The sequence below is a fragment of the Carassius gibelio genome, chromosome B17 (genome assembly GCF_023724105.1).
Source record: "Carassius gibelio isolate Cgi1373 ecotype wild population from Czech Republic chromosome B17, carGib1.2-hapl.c, whole genome shotgun sequence".
NCBI lineage: Eukaryota > Metazoa > Chordata > Actinopteri > Cypriniformes > Cyprinidae > Carassius > Carassius gibelio.
The window spans coordinates 23971633-23993631 of record NC_068412.1 but is presented as its reverse complement, the minus strand read 5'-3'; the positions used below and the strand labels follow the sequence as shown (position 1 = coordinate 23993631).

The 21999-nt window shown below is 35.8% G+C and overlaps 1 protein-coding gene across 2 annotated transcripts in view; it reads right to left on the bottom strand.

The window, feature by feature from the left end:
• snap25b (synaptosome associated protein 25b) overlaps nt 1-21999 on the bottom strand; it is a 33585-nt gene that overhangs the window by 11493 nt on the left and 93 nt on the right. For both annotated transcript variants that reach the window (XM_052579725.1, XM_052579724.1), the window contains exons 2-4: nt 4405-4531; nt 3010-3051; nt 1208-1256 (exon numbers count right to left, since the gene is read on the bottom strand). In XM_052579725.1, coding sequence (XP_052435685.1) covers nt 1208-1256; nt 3010-3051; nt 4405-4476 — 163 coding nt within the window. In that variant the 5' untranslated portion in view covers nt 4477-4531. The remainder of the gene's footprint in view (nt 1-1207; nt 1257-3009; nt 3052-4404; nt 4532-21999) is intronic.

Here is a 21999-nt window from a genome sequence, read left to right as displayed (position 1 = left end):
ATGACTGAGTGGTTACGGTGTAGGGCATAAGCTCTAATTAACAAATGTTCTGGGGGGTAAAACCCTACTTTTGGTAGTTAATGTCTATTCTAACATAAATTGACAGAAAACAGGCCTTTGCAACCATATTACAGGAGCAGTCACTTCAGATACCACCTCACAAAACAACCAGGATGGCTGAGTGGTTAAGGTTTTGGACTTTAGATTTAATGGATGTATGTCCTTATGGGTTCGAACCCCACTCCTGACAATTAAGCTTATTTCAAACATTACAATTTGTGCTTGGTTAATGTTTATGTCATGACATATTCTATCTGCAAATAAAACAGATGGAGTACCATGCATTTTGGGACAGTTAACACTGTAGGCTGATACCCAGAGGTTGTTGGTTTGAAGTGCTGAAAATATGTTTAATGAGCTACCGTTGCTGTGCCCTTGAGTTAGACAACTGACTTTATGTAGTTCTTTAGTTAAATAAGGTACATTCCATATAAGTCTCTTTATATGTCTCCTGAAGTGGACTTCTAACTGGAAGTCTTCTGAGCTCTAGGAGACTATTACATCCAGCAATCAGAGCACAGCTTTACGAGACATGCTGTTGTTCTGCTCTAAAACTGGAGGCAAGAAAGGTAGCAAGATCATTTAAAGTAAGAAATGGATTGTCCTGAGGCAGTCTGAGAAACACAACATCCATAATTTAACACAACGAGAAGAAGGACTGTGTTGTTTTGACAGACTAATTAAACATTCTCTTCCATGTGGAAAGGAACTCAAAATTTCTTATTATCCACATACAACCGTATAAAGCCTCAAGCATTATAAAGGCTTAATTTGTCGTTGTTATGTTATTACTATAGATAAATCAATTATAGTTTTACTTTTTTGATATATAAATGTCTAAGCTGTTTGTTTGTCTAATTATCCTAAAATAGCATTGAGTGTTAACTGGAAAGTCTTTCGCCCCAGGGATTGTACAGATATATTTCATCTGGTGAAGAGGAAAGCTGTTTGTCATTACCAGCAACATCGATCGTTCAATTTACCTCTTCACATGACTCTCAAAGCTTCACTTTTGACATGACTGCCTGACGTTTATAATTGTTTCAGATCATTTCTTTAATGAGTAGCCTATAGGCAGTTAAGTTAAAATAAGCAAATACTGCATGAACTCATTAAATGATTCCATGAGTTTTTCGCCGTAACTTACCTCCCTGTTCATCCAGCATAACCAAAGTTCTGATACCAGCATCTTTACTCTAATCCATCAAGAATGGAAAAGCAAGAGAAAAGAGGAAATAAACAAGTGAGAGAAGCCTACAGGTGAACAGAAAAGAGATTCACGCAGGTATAAGATGAGAAAAGCACAGTAGGGAATAAAATAGCTTTTCAGCAGAGGACAGATTAGCGCACAGCATTATTACAACTATTGAAATTCAAGAGTGCTTTATTCACTTGGCAGGTAATTATAAGAAGGCAATGAGGTGGCATACAGTATGGAGCTAAAATTAACCCAGAATCGTAAACAGAGCACTGGATTGAACTCTGAAGGTATGAAAGCATGTGTGTGTGCAATATAGTGAGTAGTTCTCTGAGGCACGTGCAGGTTCTATTGACCTAAATAGAACAGCTGATTATCTTATTTCGAATCCCACATCACCTTAGTATTTTAACTAGATGATTGAGCACTGCTGAGGTTTGTTATCACAGCACCAAGTACCTACAGGAATCTTTATATGTAATGAAAAACAAATATTAATACTTAATTTAGTAAAATATTCCCACTTATCAGCTTAATATATCAAAATGTCAAAATATTTTATACTAATAATGATAGGTATGTGCATTTGCTCAGCATTTAATCAAAGTGACATATGGCATAATGGAAACTGTAAACCTGATGGGAACATTATATTTGTTCAGCACCGCTAACCTTTGAAGTTCATTAGCAGCCCAAGTGTGCGATTTTCTTCCAGCAATGGCAAAAATGAAGCGGGAGAATGATTTGTTCATAACTTTGTATCACCAACTTCGAGATGTAATTCACAAAACTGGGTACTGATCCTATTTTTTTAAGAATCATTAAGATATAGAAATCCAAAAATATTATGCATCTTGGCTGCAATAACCCAAATGGAACTTTCATAATATACTAACAATACCATTCAAAAGTTGGGGTCTTTATTTTTTTTTAAATATATATATAAGAAATTAATATGTTTTTTTTTTTCAGAAAAGATGCATTAAATGGATTTTAAACACAGTAATTATTTTAACTTTGCTGCAAAAAAAAAAAAAAAAACTATTTTTAAATAACTAATTAATGTAAAAAAATATTTTGTTGATCTCCAAATCAGCACATTAGAATGGTTTTTGAAGGATCATGTGACAATGAAGACTGGAGTAAAAAACAATTACGATTATACATTGCTTTTCTGATCATGTAAATGTAACCTTGGTGAAGAAAACATTTAATAAAACAAAGAAAATAAATAAATAAATAAACAATATGATTTATACTCGCTATCATACTAAAACTAAAATGTAGGTTTCTAATCTTTATAATGCCAAAGCAAACACCATTTTTTCTCAACACCATCCTTCATCTCCACGTGTGGTCAAGAGTGTTTGATCTCTATTAGACACTAGAAAGACTCGTTTTCTCTCCTTTGTCTCGCCGCTGCCCTATCAGTAACACATATAGATGGAGTTTCTCTGAAATCATTATTGATTTTTATCACAGAGCGGAAATTCAGTGCTATTTCACCGTCTCCATTTCTGACCTTCAGCGGGCCATGAAAACAAGCAGTGCACCGAACTCTGTGTAAATACGGCTTTTCATATACAGCCAAACCGATGAGCAAGAATTCCTCCTAGTGATCACAGTGTATCATTTGCAGGTATATGACTTCAGTCTATATCTGTATCCTCAATATGCGATATGTAACTGAATATGTTGACAGAACAGCATGATGGTTTTCTGCTGTTTACTGAGTTAAATCGATATCTTACCTCTTCGACCAGCTGCAGCATGCGGCGAGTACTTTCCAAAGACTGTAAAAAGAAAAATACACTTCTTATTACTCACAATGCACTCAACAGCTAATATGTTCCTGCTTGTTGTCAGGTTCTTTGTGTTGTCATTTGAACGCTATGTGTCGAGCACCACAGTTGGCACGAGGCCATAATGTTCATAATGTCAGTTCCGGCAGCATGTTACTAATGGCTGCCAAGTTCAGACTGAGCTGAATGTACAGCCATTTCTGTTCCCCCTCCTTTCCTTCCTGTTCCTTCAAAGAAAGCTCAAGATAGCATTATCCACTCATGAATATTTAAAGCTCTCCCATTCCAATCCAGTGTATATATCTGAGCTGAAGAAATATGACTCAATAGCAGGCTAGGATTAAAGATCATTATTGAGATCATGATTTTCTTTTTAGAGAGCTATTACCAAGTCATACCATAGATCATGTGGAAGCATGCACCACCTCATCATTGTGAAACTATAATGAAGGTGAATAGTGTCATTTTTGTGTGTGCAAATATTGTCTCATGTGCCAATTTAATGCACTGACAAGTTGTCAAGACAAACAGTCAACTAGCTGGCAAGTACATTTTTATATTACACAATGATTAGCTTGTTTATCAATGCTATTTAATTGAGAGAAAATGTTGAAAACGCCTCTGGAAAATCTTTGTTTACTTTTGTAAGCATCCTGGCTTGTTTGTGAATGCTTCAAACTGACCAGACAATTTTAGAAGCCTGGTTATCAGTGTGCATATATTGTGAATGCGAGGTTCTCCAATTTTAGTCTATTTTCACATTTACGTAACTTAAAATATATCAGTTGTGGCATGTCACCACACATAACAAATGACAACTATTTTTGTTTTTTTCAAATAGCACATTCTATAGACTATGGAAGCCCGTTTCCAGTACTGAATATAAAATAAAACCATTTTGTTCCCATTTGTTACCCCTCCCACATGCAGTTGTGTGTCAAAGTTCTGATTGTTCAGCAGGAGATCTGTGTGATTAGAGGTCTATCAAAGCCAGTGCAGAACCCCCACTGGGCAGGCGCTGTGAGGGAGGCTGTTTCTGTCTGAAATAAGTGGAGAACCTCTCACTCATCACCACTGCTTCTGCCTGGAGATATCCAAGCATCCTCCACCGCTCCATGACAAATAGATGAGAAGTCTTAATATAGAGCTGCTTCATTTTTCTCAAGTGAATTTATTAATTCAGAGATGCTCTTTAGAGTGGTTCTGTCTTCTACTGCACGTCTGGAAGTCATGGTGTGTTCATTCTCCTTCACGCTGGGACATGTCTAATTATAAACACAAGCTGTCGTATTTAGGGTTTATTTTTAGACGTTCATCTCCCATGCATGTTATAGGTGTACTTACCTCATCGCCCAGCTGATCAGCTCTGGCCTGCATGTCTGTCAGCTCATTGCGCATGTCGGCCTCGTCTGCCATGGCTGTTGGAGGGATGAGGTGTTCGCCTCTGAATGGGAAGTGTAGCTCTTGAAGGCTGGAAAGGAGAGGGAAAATGCTTTGTTTTAGGCTATGCCAAAGAAGACACACCAAAGCGAGCAATCCAGACAGATATGGTACAGAAATGCACAAAAAAGTTAAATAATATATTGTTTAATGAACAAACAGAATTCATAAGTGCATTGCATGTACGTCTCTGCATTTTATTTTATTTCCATTTGAAATCAATAATCGACCGAGTATTGCATGGCAGTCAATATATCTAGACTCATTCTCAGGAACTGACTCATCAATTCAAGGACTCAGGTTACTCAAAGCTAAAAATGATAGAAAAATGATAGGCATAGAAGATGTGTACTGAGAATTACTTTATGAATTCATTGCTACTTCTAAAAATAATGCAGGAAATGAAAAGGAATTGCTGAAAATTTACTCTCAGCCCATCCAAGAGTTTCCAAGAGAAATTTAGCATTACCACTTCACTTGCTCACCAATGGATCCTCTGCAGTGAATGGGTGCCAAAGAATGAGTGCAAACAGCTGATAAAAACATCATAATGATAATCCACATGATTCCAGTTCATAAATTAACATCTTGTGGAGTGAAAAGCAATTGTTGGAGTGCTTGTGGACTATTGTAGTGTTTTTATAAACTGTTTGGACTCTCATTTTGACGGCACCCATTCACTGCAGAGGACCCATTGGTGAACAATGATTTATTTTCTAAATGCAATGGATAAAGTAAAGTACCATCCTACATATCTTCTAAAAATACATCTAAGCACATAAGTAAAACGGTCATGAGCACCTTTTAATGTTGACTTCAAAGACAAATGCTCTTTCTAGACTGACCACAGGGTCATTTTAAAGAGTATTCACTGAAATTATACATATGTCACATCCATCTGTATCGGGGTCTTGGTTGCTTTCATAAAAGCCAGTGTGTCTCATGAACCTTGAGATCATTTATTCTTTTTACTGAAACTCAAGCACAAACATATAAAGATGCTTTTATAATCTAGTTTATCTCAAAGCATTGGACACAAGTGTGTCATGTAGGCTGAAGCATCATCTTGGCATCCGGGCACTGGCATGTTTCCCTTATATTCCTCATCTCCTGGCACAGAAAACACTTAATCTGCCCACTGTTGATCAACATAGGGACCAATCAGAGATTTTGTCAAAATCTACCACTTTAGCACTACAGAATGTCTTTTAAACAGACTGTAGATTGTGTTTCTTTTATGCATTTAACATTTCTTTCTGAAACTGCTTACAATGCTTTCAAATTAGTCATTTTATCTGTTATCTGCGAACCAAAGCCATGACCTTTGCATTGCTCGCACTGTGCCAGTTGAGCTAGAGACAAAAAGAGTCACTTTTTTTTCCTGGTTGGATGGTGCCAGAATTACATGACCACCAGTCCATGCAATGTTACTTTAATCAAGTGTAAGTTGGCATCAAGTCATGTAAATATAGTGGCAGAAATCTGCTGGAACTGCTGCCGGTGCTCCCTGTCATTAGCCATTTCATCTTACGCCAACTGCAAAAGGCAGCGGACCTCTGATACTCCATCTTCTCCCTGGCTGCTCTATCTATCTATCTTTCTGCACTCCAGTGGTGAGAGGTCCAGAGAAAACATGAGTAATTCACTTATTCTCTTTTCTATTATAAGAAATTAGATTAACTATAGAACCACATTTATATAGAGCTGAAGCTGAAAGCCTGCTGATCTGTGGCACACTTGTGACTTCTTGCTTTTATTATTGTGTTCTAATGTCTCTCATTTGTTTTTCTAATTTAGAAATGAATTAACTATCAACAGCTCTATTGTGTTTCTAAAATGCCATACTGTTTGATTCTATAATATTTTGAATAAACTCCAGATCTGATTTGGGATTGATGCATGGGATTCTTAAAATGGCATATATGGTGACCGAGACATAGTGTAAAATGTACACTATTATGTTTGTTAGTATTTAGATATTTTATAAAATCATAAATAAACAAAGGAGGTCATTTTGGAAAGGCTAACATAAGCTAACATAAGTTACAATAATATTAAAAAAAAGTAAAAAAAAAAAAAAAAACCTGCTCCAATCGAACCTAAAATGATTGGAGCATGTTTTATGTTCATATATGTAGCCTACTGATAATTATTCTCCCATATACATATCTCCATGATATCTAAGTATAGTCTGAATGAAAAAATAAAGCATTAGAATATCTCTAATCACCAACAGTATATTTAATATAGCAAACCAAATCTGACCTATATCAACATTTATATACACATAAATGGAGAGCTCCCGGTCTATCTAACACATAATCACATATGCAGAGTAGTTGAACCTCAACTTTCATTGTGGCAGATATATATTTATTACATATTCAGTTGTATTTCATCAACATTTTGCCTGAATTTAAAAAGTTTATCTTTGACCTGTTTTCTTAATCTAACATGTAGCCTATTAGGTGATGCTCTAATGCAGTACTGAAATCTCTAACAATGATTGGTTATGCAAATTTAATATCCATCCTTGATTGGTCAGTTGGTAATAAGCGGAGCTTTTTAGCCAATACATTTGTGCAGCGATAAAAGCTAGTGTGGGCTACCGCATATAAGAGAAAAAATTATATTTCACCATGTTTAGCAGAATTATGTCCATAGACGTGTAAATTAAAACAAAAGCTTCACTTATGAGGCTCAGTCTGCCCAATATGATATTTTGCTTGTGAAAGAATAGATGCTATTGAAAAGACTCATTCATAATATTCATTTGCTAAAGTTACTCTTTGCAACCTACTATTGTAATGATGTAACATACAGAGGGATTCACCGAATTAAACGGCAAACAAGTCTGAACAAACTCTTTGGTGAACTGAATCAACTGATTCAAAGTCATCGATGAATCAAAATCATCAAAATTTATATCACTCTGAATCTGGGTGAACTCAAAAGCATGTTAAAATTTGCATACATGCTGCATGGCAAGAAAAGAGACACATCTATTACAGTGGAAACAGGTCAGCCTATATGCACTACATATGGTATTAAGATTCCCACTCCCTGCGTCATCCTTTACAGCTCTTTTTTTATTAAAGTTCTTTCTATAAAAGCTGTTATAAAAGAATCATGTTCTAAAAGAATCACAGTGAGGATACCTCAGACTGCCATGTCTCACACTTTCACTATCACACTAGAAAAGCAATGCCTCAAAAGAAATTGTCAAGCCTCCTCGAGTGCCAGTTATGTTTAGAAAGAGCCACATATCTTAAGGTGGAAAAAATAACATTTCTTAAGAAAATCTTAATAACTCAAAGCTTACAAAACTACATGAAGATAAAGTGACAGCATGAGGTCACACATTCATGACAAATAGTATGTGTAAACGACTCTACACAAATTAATCTAAATGTAAAAGCAACCCAGAAGCCTTCAGCGAAGTTTGTCATTGCGATTTTATAATGTGTGAGGACTCTGAGGTCAAGCCCATGACGTGCTTTGCAGACTGATGTCAATGTACCGTGGGCAGAGGGTTCAGAACTATATTTGCTTCATGCCTCACCAGATATTTAATGTTTCATGTCCATAAAACATAGCATGGAGTGCAGTGCATGAAAAATAAATTACGCTTTTATTTTGTTCTTTTGTGAGTGCAGTGAACGCCAGCTGAAAATAATTGTGAGCACGTCATTTGTGGATCTGTCACCATCTAACACAATATAATGAAACATTTGTCAGATGTTGGAGTAAAAATAATCACACACTCCCAAGTGTGGCATCACAGAGTGCATAGTTCGAACACCTCGACTCAGTTGTAATGAACCAGTGAAGTTATATATTCATCTGTGACCTGTATCTGAAGGGCTGCTGTACATCTCTTCGAACCCTGGAGAGAACAACAGTACTTGTTAGTTATTTAAAGCACTCTTGTTGTAACTTGACATTTACTAATAGTAACAATTAAATTTGAAGGTCACAAATGACCTTGTCCAAGCACGTCAATGAAATGTGCTGTTCAGAATAGCGTGCTTCTTACTCTTTAGTGTCCTTTGTATAATATAATATAATATAATATAATATAATATAATATAATATAATATAATATAAAAACTAAATATTGTTATTTTATTTATTTTATCTATATATTGTGCTTGAAATCTTTACAAGGATCACAAAAAGACATAATTCCTTTAAATACACAACATAACTATGTATTTCATCTTAAAAATGCAATTATAAGAACATGGCAACCTAAAATATTAATTCTTAAAACATCCAACAGACGTGAGCTTGCATGGTCTTTAAGGAGGACAATAACATGATTTATCTCTTAAAGTATAATGGAAACTGCATATCTTTCAGGTGATAAACAAGAAATTAGAGATCCAGTTACACTGTATATGATGTCAGTATCATCGACGTGCTTTCTCTCCATCTCTCTCTCCATTACTATCTCTCCTGAGCCAACCTAATTCAGTATTCCATTAATAATGGATGACGTGTCAGATAAGGAACAAGAGCAATGGCTTTCTCATTGGCGAGCATTTTCTTCTAGCCTTGTCTCTACGGTGCCATGGATGCACAGGTCATCTTGTAAATCATTGTTCTTCAAGGACGTGGATTATCTGCCGAACCAGAGTTACTCCACAAGCCAAGAGAAAAACTACATCGCCACCCAAACATGCCAGCTGTAGGCGTACTTTCCTTTTCCTGTCATGAAAAAAAATGGCCTGGACTGATATATCAGGGCCAATTTTGGCAGGCAGCATCACAAACAGATGCATTAGTCCAAAGCAACTTTCATTGCATTCAAGCATTCAAGGAACAAAGTACAATGTTTTTGGTTTACCTGGGTATATGACCTTGTCAGCAGCAAGGGTTTTACTGTTTGAGTCACCGGGGCTTACTGCAATTTATTTTTAATTTTTTAATTTTTTGCATTCATCAACTTAAACTGCACTGAAAAAATATTGCAAAAACAGTTTTGACTCAGAAATTGCTAGTAAATTAAAAAATAATGCAAACAAACAGCAAGAAACATATATTAAAATTGAGATTGAGAAAACCTCAAAATGTTTTCTTGTAAAACGTGCTCCAATAATTTATATTATTACTTTCAATAATCTTTTTATTTACAACCTCAAAAACATAACTTTTACAGTGCACTGAAAAAAAAAGTAGTTTAATACTCAGAAATTGCTATTAAATTTCACAAATAATTGCAAAGAAACGGCAAGTAACACACTGAATTAAATGTGAAACTTTGACGTATATAGAAAGTCTAAAATATTATTTTCTTGCCAAATGTACTCCAATAATCTTTTTAATTTACAGCTTAACTTGTGTGTGTGTGTGTGTGTGTGTGTGTGTGTGTTTACAAGGACCTGTGCATTGCATTTTTCTCTTTAGCATGCAAAAGTTCATCTCGTTTAGCCCTTTGGCAAGTGTTGTGTTGTGTTGTGTTGTGCAAACCACCTCTGACGTGAAGGGCAAGTACAAGGTTGATATATACTGTCTTGACATTGAAGAACAGGTTTGTTGAACTTTGATTACATAAAAAACAGGAACATGGCTTTATTACATACTTGATTATTCATTTGAGAGAAATTGCCTTTTTATATTCATGAGTGAAAACATGACATATTGTTGCACAAAATGACAAACTATGAATCCATTTATACAGTAATAGAAAAAAAAGAAAAACCTTCTCTGAGTATGTTTCTTATTACCTTTGTGCTGTTGTCTCTAAACAATATTTGCCATCTCCATTTGTATTTAATGTGATGGTGATGCATCTTGATTATTATAAATAAAGAACTAGCACAGAACAAAAACATGGGTCACGAGGCTTGGTTCTGAAATATTTTGATGAGCATAATCAGATCTATCTGGACTGAAAAGGACATAATTTCATTTCTGCATTAAAAAGTAACCCCCAGTTCAACGTTTTAGCAGATTTTCCATCTAGACACCTTTGATGAGAACTAGCTGATGCAAAAACGACCCTCGCAATGTGATGCTTAATGTAACGCCAAACCAAAACCACATTAATGACTCAGCTTCTATTGTGAATATAAAATAAGCAGAATAATTAACAGAGTACTGTGACATGTAGAGTGAACTGACATTTACACAGAACATTTACAATATGTGAAAAACAGCATCCAGCTGAGTCTGCCTTTGAGATATTTATGCAATTATATAACAAAAAAATAAATAAATCACACTAAAAAAGCAGCAGCATATGATGAATGAAATACAGTCGAAAACACTGTTATTTAAAAAAATATTTTTATATGGAAATATTTCTGCTACTGCATATGAATATAATATGGCTGTTAAAGGGACAGTTTACCCAAAAATAAAAAATTCTGTCATTAATTATTCACCCTCATGTCATTCAAAACCTGTGAGACTTTCGTTCATCTTCAGAAGACAAATTAAGATATTTTGGAAGAATTCTGAGAGCTCTCTGACCCTTCCAAAGACAGCAAGGATCCTTACACAATCAAGGCTCAGAAACGTGGAAAGGACATCGTTAAAAAAATAAAATTTGAATGACTGAAGTCATTATTTTAAAGATGTCCTTGCTATGTTTCTGAACCCTTTCTGCATTTCTTTAGACTTTATGCAAGATTTTATTTTAGCTTATGACAGATTAACCTCCAAAGAGCACATTTTAAGCAAATCTTCATGTTGCTAGCAATTTCAGGTAAGCGCTGACAAAGAAAAGAGCAGGTGCTTCTTTATAACACGTCCCAGTACAAATCCCAAAAGCACATTGCTCGGCAGGATTTGTCACCCAGCACATTTAAGAATAGCTGGCAATGGTGAAACATTGAATAAAGAGTCTGCCTTATAAATGGATGTTCATGGAAGTTCATTGAGCATTCAACACAATGTGAAGAAGAAGATGAATGTGACCCCAGTCATCTACGACCAGATGCTACCATGTTCTCCTCCACATCTCATGAAGAGAGCAATGAATTTTATATCAAAATGAAGTCCATAAAAAGAAAATTATGTTTTGGATAGAGGTCAGTGAGATAAACAGAGCAGTCACTCATCATTTCAGTGTATCCTTCAAAAGAGATCGAACTGCCTCCCCTCCAGAGACCTGCTGCCTGATGTGTATTAAACCCGTCAGGCTGCGTCACATCGGCCATGCAGGGCGACATGGGGCTACGGATTAAACCTACTACTCAAAGAGGATTTATGGCCCACTGGCTCTCTTTACACCAAGCTTACTGCGTTGTCCCGCCTCTTCTCTTAAATTCATTAACAAGAAATCTCTCACACATTTATATGTCAATTCAACCGATTAATTTAGCTGAGTGCATGATTTTTTTCTTTATTTAATTTGGGACAAGGCCATGTTTACCACTGTGTGGCATCCCCTCTTCTTTTTATAACAGTTTGCAAACGTCTGGGGACTGAGGAGACAAGTTGCTCAAGTTTCGGAATAGGAATGTTGTCCCATTCTTGTCTAATACAGGCTTCTAGTTGCTCAACCATCTTAGGTCTTCTTTGTCACATCTTCCTCTTTATGATGTGGCAAATGTTTTCTATGGGGGAAAGATCTGGGCTGCAGGCTGGCCATTTCAGTACCCGGATCCTTCTTCTACGCAGCCGTGATGTTGTAATTGATGCAGTATGTGGTCTGGCATCGTCACGTTGGAAAATGCAAGGTCTTCCCTGAAAGAGACGACGTCTGGATGGGAACATATGTTGTTCTAGAACTTGGATATACCTTTCAGCATTGATGGTGCCTTTGATGTGTAAGCTGCCCATGCCACACACACTCATGCAACCTTATACCATCAGAGATAACAACTTGGGTTATCTTTGTCTTCTTTAGTCCGGAAGACATGGTGTCCCAGTTTTCCAAAAAGAACTTCAAATTTTGATTCGTCTGACCACAGAACAGTTTTCCACTTTGCCACAGTACTTTTTAAATGAGCCTATATATATATATATATATACGTACACATATTTTTATATATATATATATATATACACACACAAAAAATCTTAAAGATACCAAAATGACACTGAGAGACAGACAGACAGATGGATGGATCGATAGTTAGATAGATAATCATAAAGGTCTAAGAACGAAGCAGCATGAATCTGTATAGGGATCGTGTATAATGAAAAATAATTTAGTGTATTTTTACATAAATCTGTTCTGTAATATTGCAGTTATTGAATAAATGCTCTATAAAAACATGAGATTATCCTGCTTAGCATAATGATGGGCTGTGACCCCGTGGGGAAACTTTTACTAAAGATTTTACTCCCCAGAAAACACTTCCAGCACAGTCTTATCTGGCCCAGGCATGAGTCTAATTATAGTCATATGTGATGTTTACTCTTGCAGAAGTGCCTTTATGCATGATTTAGTCTCATGCCACACCAAATGTTCCCTTAATATGCAGCATAATCAGATCTCATTCTGCTCAAAGCCGTGTCTCTGGATATTCCAGCTGTGACCTCCATCCTGAAGCTGATACTTCCTTGTATATCAGAAAAAGCAAAGGTCTTTCCACTCCTCTACCATTACCTGGTCTCACATTCACTAGACAGCCATTAGAAAGCAAATCTCATTCAGTTTAAAGCTTGATAACCATGACAACCAGAAAAGAGGGAGAGAACGAGAGGAGAAACAAAGCAAAACCAAACTTGATTTCAAACATAATATATCTACATGTTTACAAGCCAACTCAAATAACAGTAAGGCACAGTAAAGGACAGAAATAGAGAGAAAGAGAAAATGGTGGGACATCCAAACAGCACAGACAAGTGCTGGGTAATTTGCAAGTTACCAAGCAACCTGAAGAACCATAAAATCACAGAAAGCAGATTTCCATCCAACCTATCCATCTTATTCCACATTGAATAAAGAGATCATCTGTTTTACATATTAAAGGAAAAGATCCCCTCAAAATGAAAATCTTCTTAAGATTTACTCACTCACAGATTACTCAAGATGTAGATGTGTTTGCTTCTTCGTCAGAACAGATTTGGAGAAATTCAGCATTTCACTTGCCCACCAATGGATCCTCTGCAGTGAATGGGTGCCGTCCCCTGTTGTCCTCTCACATCAAAATCCACCAACATATTTATTTAGGACTGTTTTTGATTGTTTTTTATTGTAATGGTGCTTGGTCTGTGCATATGTCCCTCCTGATTCAGATGAGATGGCCTTTTCAATCAAGCAATAGTTTATCTCCAATCTTAATGATGGATTTGTTTATTACAAACATGCACCTTTTCACTATAATATCTACTTAAGATATTAAAGGGGTCATATGATCTGATTTTAAGTTTTCCTTTCTCTTTGCAGTGTTACAAGCTGTTCGTGAATAGATAAGATCCCTAAAGTTGCAAAGACTAAAGTCTCAAACCCAACAGATATTCTATTTAAAAGCTAAGACTCGTCCACACCCTCCTAAAATCATTTAAACATGAACACTTGCCAAGCAGTTGCAACGCGTTTTACGGAGGAATTTTCCTAAACCTGGTGGAGAAGCTTACAATGCCGGCTCTTCTGACTCACAGACTGTAAGTATGTTTTCATATTTAAGCGTTTTGCCACTGATGATTCAAATGCAAGTTTTTAGCAGTGTAGAGTAGCACTAGTTGTCTGTAATTTCTCTGATCACAAATGCAGACATATTTTTATGTTTAACGCGTAAAAACACAGTATAAGTCATTATAAAAAAGTAATTTTGGTCCCCACTGGATGCAACAAATTCCTCGTTTATAATGGGTTTTATTGTTTTTGTATCATCACTGTATGGTAAGAGGCGTAACATTTCCATCACACTCTTGAGGTATTCGGCCAATCACAATGCACTAGCTGGCCAATCAGAGTACACTTCGCTTTTCAGAACAATGAGCTTTATAAAAATCAACGCATTTCAGAAAGGCTGGGTATAGAGGAGAAACAATAATGTACAGTATGGGGAATAAATGTGTTTTTTAAACATAAACTGCATAAACACATTTCATTACACCAAATACACAAAATAATGTTATTTTTTAGCAACATCATATGATCCCTTTAATGTACTGGCACCATGTAGGTTACCTTCGGATGTTTTATCAGCTGTTTGGACTCTCATTCTGACGGCACCCATTCACTCCAGAGGATCCATTGGTAAGCAAGTGATAATGCTCAATTTCTCCAATGAATGTTCCAATGAAGCAACAAACTCATTTCCATTGCCTGGGGTTAAGTACATTTTCATTAAGTACATTTTCAGCAAACTTTCATTTTTGGATGAACTGTTCCTGTAAGAGTGCGAATGCATCTGTTTTTTTTTTTGTTCAACAGAAAGGAAGTCATACTGATTTGGAACGAAATGAGGGGGAATAAATGATACCAAGATTTTCATCTGTTAGGTGAACGATCTCTTTAAAAATAGACTGCATCAATTGCACCATGTAAGACAACTCCATGTTACTCCCCCAAGAGCCCTTTTAACTTTAATAATCAACTATTAAATCCTGCTCATTACAAAAGCACAGCTCATCAAACCTAATCAGCCATTCCAACACCTTCCAGAAGACAACAGTTCTCCAAGGTGTGATAAAAAACCGAGAAAGTGGGGTATAGTTAGCATGAGTCAGTGCTGTGTGAAGTATGTGATTAAATATTTGAACATAACTGTCACGAAAACGACAGGTTCCATTCCGCACAACAAGGTTGAATGCACAGGTCAGCTACAACCGATCCCCAAATGTACACGTCTATAAAATTACGGAAATGTCAGGAGAACTGAATCCTGTAACTCCAGAGGAGGTATGTTAGCAGGAAGTGAGTTGGCAGTGTTAATTTCCTAAAGTCAACAGAATTTCAGTTAAGGCTGATATAATACCTCTATTTGGAAAACACGCTGAAGCACATTAATCATGCTCGGCGTTGCACTTGAGGAGGCGTAGTCAACTCTGAAAGTAGGGCACACGATCATGATCTCAGCCCTGTGATGGAGAGGATGTCACGTACAGCTGCTCGTCTTTGTTTCAGTAAAAATGCATTGAAGCCAATATTTTTATACTTCTTCTAATATGATACTTCCCATGCTCATCTAAAACAGATTTGATACAAAAATAAAGCTTGAATATTATTATATTCCTCATTATTTTGAGGCTTTTCCATCATTAACATCACAATGGTCTCCAATTTCTGATCCCGTTGCATTTAAAATGAGTCTTTAATTCAAAATCTTTTGAAGACGCATAGCTTGGAGCATGTGCTATAAGATGGAGAAACCTTCAAAAGTGCATTGTGGCTTTCAGATGCAGCTGTTTCGGTCAAGGACAGTGGAAATGTCAGTGCTGCACACTGGCACATCTGTATCTGCCTTTATACTGCAGACATACATTATTCACTGAGATCTATGAGGTCAAGATTATTAATGCAACACTGTTGTTGTGTAGAGACACGGGGCTGAACATAGACATGATTGGATCTTATAAAATCCACAATGTACTAGGAATAAATAGGACCAGATTATGTTGTGTAATGATATTACATCTATCATAAAATGCATAGTTTTGAATCTAAAGTCTGTTTATTCATTTAAAGCTATTGTAATATCACTTTTTTCTTTTGTGGAAAAAAAATATTTTCATGTAATTAAAATGAATGGGAGCTAGTGCTTTCAAGCTTGAATTTCCATAATAATAGCTTAATTTTTTGGAGTTTCACAGTATCAGTCTTTATTCACTTTCATTATATTGAAAAGAGTGGCCGAGATTTATTATACCAAGATAATAATACAAATCCAGGTAAAGTAAATGACAGATTTTCATTTTTAAAAAATCAATATTTCTTTAATGCAAGCTGAAATATATTTCAAAATGTAGACTATACTATGAATGCACTGTTTATGTCAGTTTCTAAAATTATTGATCAATATAGCTGCTTCTGCTTTTTTTTCTTTACCTGTTGTAAAAGCAGTGTAACACACAGCCTCTCATAGCTTATCACTAGACATCTTACTTTTATAAGACTTCACCTTGTATCATATGTCTTATGTCTTTACTTTTTAAATATGATGAGGTGACCATAATGAAGCTGATTGTTGAGAGGCTTGTTTTTCTCCTTTTATTAGTTTGTTTGAACCAAGGACATTGATAATACCTGGAGAGATCTATCTGTTAGTCCATTCATCTCAAACCCTTCACTAGTCACTGTCCTCAGCTGTGACGTCAAAGACAGCAGACTTTATAAAAATATAAGTCCATTCCACGCTTTTAAGAGCCCTTCAATCTGCAAAATCAGCACTGCAAAAACATCTCATCTCATCTCTAACAAACTATTTACAATGTAAGTGCCATAGCTGGAAGCGTGTAGTTACAACAAAAAAACAAAAACTTTTTTTTGCTAATTAAAATAAAATCACACACACACGCATATAAATAAATAAACAAACAATACTAAAAATAACCCTTTTCCTTTAGGGTGTATTGTTTTATGGCCATTGATCATTTAATTCAATTATATAACATGTTATATAAAACTAACCAAACGTCAAATAAAGCGGATGGATTGTAACTCAAAATCCCTGTGTTAACCTCATTGACCAAAATGTCTTTGTCAACATATTTAACCTGAGCCTGTGCTTCCAAAGGTCCCTCCCTCCAATGCTATCCCATGATTCCTTCATATGACACAGTTCACAAGGGACCATCTGGTCACATATGACCATTCAACCCCCGGGATATACCTCCAACACTCCACAGGCTTATCTCCATTAAAACCCTGATCCCAGGATCAAGGAGAGTCCCTCGAGCAGCGGCCGGCCCTCTGCTGAGAAATGGTCTTCATCAGAGCGATCCAAACCAGCATGCTCCTATGTGTTGCTTTGGAGATATTGTGTATGTAATTCAAATCTGACATCAGTTTTGTATTTTTCTTGTTATGTTTGCAGACAGAATCCATGGGAGGGGAATTGGTCCTAAATCAGTGGCAAAATGGAGAGTTTAACCCAAGGCCATATTTGTGATATGAGTCTATTTCCTTTCTCCTTGCCAAAGGCAAAAATGGGGATGGGAAGCAAATGTGAGGTAGAAAGGTTTGAATTCATTTCTGACACAGCCTATTTGTGTTCGGTAATTCTTGTTTTTTACTATTTACATTTTTTCTTTGACTGTGCATCAAATAGCTTTACTAAAAGGAGGGAATGCATTCAATGTGCCAGAGGTGAGGAGATGAACAATTTCACAGGTTTTCTGCATGGAATTCATGAATAAAGCTCAAAATGCAACAAGGGATCTGTATCTCAATGCATCACATTTTCTCTAAAATATATGAACATCTGACCTTTTAAGCCTTTAGGAGGCACAACAACACAAACTTAATGATACCCAGAGTGTGACTGGAGCTTCATATTTAAAACTCTACAGCAACACACATGCAAAAACTGTTCGAGTCTGTCAGACCATGGAAAAATCCATGGCAGGCATATTAAAAGTGAAGAAAGGTTGAATAAAACATGAAGCCAAATGTACAGCAGCAAAAATAGGCCAAAAAGACTACTATAAGAAGCCATGCATGGGCCATAGCCGATATGGCATTAAAACAACAGAGCACTATTAAAATGTATCCTCTATGAATGTATGAATTAATAAATGCATGTAATGGACCTTTTTTGAATTTCGGTGCTTCTCAGAAGTCATCATAGTTGGGTTAACAAATATAGCGGTGAAAAGAAACTACTGTCCAACAGCAAAAGAAAGAAGTTTTTACAGTATATACTCTTAATTTAAGATTAATTTAACTTAAAATGTTGCTTCTGTATTTTCATGGTAAAGTTCTGGCAATCACATCTGCTGTTTTTACAGTATATTTGAAAGTTGAAAATTGAAAATGTAGAACATTTAAATATTAAAAACCTCACTATTTGGATGTTAATAACTGTTTAAATGTGTCACAGTCTATGGAAATGGTCCACATAAAAAAAAAAGGAGAAGAAGAAAATAAATATATGTATATTTACTTTGTCAAAGCACATTTCGGGTCTTATTGTGCACAATGCATCATTGCACATTATATTAAATAAAAAAATGGCTTGTGTTTGTAATCTTTAATCAGAAAGTAATATCCTGTTCTACCTCTGCAACTATATTTCTTTTCGCCTGCTATCACAAAACCCCTCACCTCCGACTGCTTGGCTCCAAATGGGATATTTTTCACAAGCTAAACAATTCACAAAGGAAGTGACACACGTTTCTTCTCATAGAAATGAGAAGTCATATTTAATTTAGAAATACATCAGTGTGCAGAAATAAAATGGGTTATATGACTGACATTCAAAGCATAAAAAAAACTTAGTCCTCGGTCAATTTTTTTTCCAAAACTCTTTAAAAATGAAGTTTCCAAAAGGAGGTTTTGACAGCAATGCCATAAAATAACAATTTTTAGGTTCTGCAAAGAACCTTTCAGTGAACAAATCTTAAAAGAACCAATTTTTCTTAGTGTGAAGAACAGTTTAATAACCTAAAGAACCTTTTTCCCCTATTGTGCAATTGATGGTCGTTCTTTATGGAACCATCAATGCCCTTGAAAAATCTTTATTTTTAACGGTTACTATTAAAAGATTCTTCTCAGCTGTAAGCCAGCATGGAATGACAACACAACATGACAGTAAGCAGCAGCTAAAACATTCATAAAAGCAAACCGCATATACTTTTCAAGGATGTTACCCGTGTTTTGCCCCGTGACAAGCAGAAGAGGCACAGCAGACATGATAGGGTTACAAAGAACAAGCCGTGAAATGTGCTGTGTTATCAAAGGCCACATGTCCTTTTTTGAAAAGAGGGAAAAAAGATGACAGTCTGCCCCTAGAAAATGTTGCTATTCTGGGTAAATGCCAGATTGCACACAGACAAGAGAAGCAACCCTAAGGATGCCACAAAACCTGCTGGATACCGCCACCTTAAAAGCATATCAAGTTTGAAATGATTATTTGAAAACTTCAGGATTATATATTTGTCATATTTGTGTCAGAGCGTTGGCTGTGTAGTGCAGCAGCGTTCGGGAGGTTCAAAGCAATCATCTTTACCAGAGGGGATTACCGCTTTAAAACCAAAGTGAGTGTCCCATTCAGGAAGGGATAAAGCCCAGTGTACTAATCTGATGGAGCGGAGGTAGCTTGTACGAAGCCATCCATTAAAGCCACCAGCCATAGTCATTTCTGCGGGCTGCTAACTTTCTCTCTGACCCTACAGAGGAGCCTGAACATGTTAGCATTGCACGCCTAGAGCAGAACATGAGCCTGTCATCTGCACAGCCCATATGCACAGCATGGACGGCATTAGTCACCACCAGAGTCAACGAGAGAAGAGAACTTTACAGCAAACAGACAATTTGCATTCGACTGTTTGACATACGGCGCATCCACAAAGCCAGTAAAGTCATATGCAGCCTAAGGAGCGTGTTATATCATAATCTCTGACTGATGTGATGTTTCTGTACGTCACAATGTAAAATCACTGCTGAATCACACAACATGAAGTGATTTAGAAACAAATTTCTATATATATATATATATTTAGTTGTGAATAAAACATGAATTACTGGATTAAGTTTAACAAGAAAAAGATTAGTTAATATTTCCTTTGAGGTCTGTAAATAATGCTCCAAATCCTTTTAAGACAAATGTATCACTGTTTTCATTAAATTTTTAAACACCATGTGTTAGGAAAAGCAGCGCTAGACTTCACACTGTGGAACACCCTTGGAACAAAATGCATACAGGTATAGGGTGTGCCCAACATATTCATTTCCACCTGCATCAAGCGCCTCAATTATTTTCTAAAACTGGATAATTTTGACACCAACCTAAAAATAAAGCAACAATACAACAATTTCCTCCAGCATCCACACATGAACCCCTAAACAAAGTGTCTTTCTGTTCAATGTCACTAGCCTCTCCGAGGGAAGAGTTCGGTGCCAACACCCCGTTAGAAAATATAAAGCTGTAAACAGACCTGATGACAACGAAAACACACCCTGGCCTAGATAAACAGTTATGCAATCTGCACTGGGCACTTCCCCCCCAAACAGAAGAGCAATGTCAACATTACAAGTCCCAAGGCTCTCCTTGAACATCGATGTCTGCTGGCTCACTGCACATGGAGAGGTGTGACAAACTTTTGGCAGTGTTAATTTAATTTATATAGAAAACAGCTATACCTTTAAATGCAATTATGGTCAGGGCCCAGCTGCCCTTCAATGTGACTTCAATCATATTTATCATCTATCAACAAGCTCATCTTACATTCAATCAATGTCTTATGATTTAGTATTGCATTAACATAAGAGCAAGTTAACATAACACCATGGAGGATAGGCTTATAAAGATTAAAAAAAATATATATATATATATTTTTAATATTAATAACAAAAATGTAAAGTAAAAAGGACAGCTATGATTGCCAGAGTTTTGTTGCAAAATTACCGTGACAATATTTCTGGCATTATGAAATGGCATTATTTGACTATATATGTCATTAAATAATTTAACGTTGATGAACCAACTTATAGGAACCTTTAAAATGCAACAAGATAATGAAAATTGGTCTCTTCATCAACTGTGGTCAATGATAACATGAAGACAAAGCACAACAATAAACTCCTTCATTAAAATCACAAAGTAAATAATGCAATAAATATCAATTAAATATACTAAATCTCATTAAAATGTGATTCCTCACACAGGGAATTTTTGGAACGCCCCTTTTTCCTAAATAAAAGAAGATTTCATATTTCATAGATATATTTTACCTTAAAGGTATTTTGCTTTGTTATGTGTATTTGCATTTATGCATGCATTTTATATTTATATTTAACAAATGCATACTGAAGATCTTTAAATTTTTCTCCATAAATATAGAATAAAATGCATGTTTTTTTCTTTTAGAATATATTAATTTAACTTGCAGTTGATTATATAAGATAATTTTTCTATATTTCCATTACAGTCACTTACATTTTTAAAGTGCACTCAACCATTATATGGAAAAATATTCCACCCCTACGGTATATGGTTGCAAAATATAGTCCAGAATAACCTTAGTTGTTGTTTGAGTAAATATTCTTTTAATAATGAACGTCTTGCAGGTAAATAAAAAATAAATAAAAAATTACCTGGAGATGAATTAATTCAATCTGCTCAAAAACTAGGACACATCTATGATTTATTCAAAAGAAAACGGGTTGTTTGTACCAGTGATGCTTGACTTTCACAAAAGCGTTAATTAAATGCTAAAATAAGTAGTTTTGTCTTTGTTCGGTGTATTTTTAATGTTTTGACGGGCGCGTCTCTTAATGAGCGCTGTCCGCGGTGCTGAAATACACACAACAGGCATGAGCACGAACCAACGCTTTGAATCGATCAGTTACAGTTCTGATATCTATTTGAAACTTCATCGAAGTAAAAACGCTAACTACACTATGAATTTTTTTTTAATAAATTAACGAAGTGA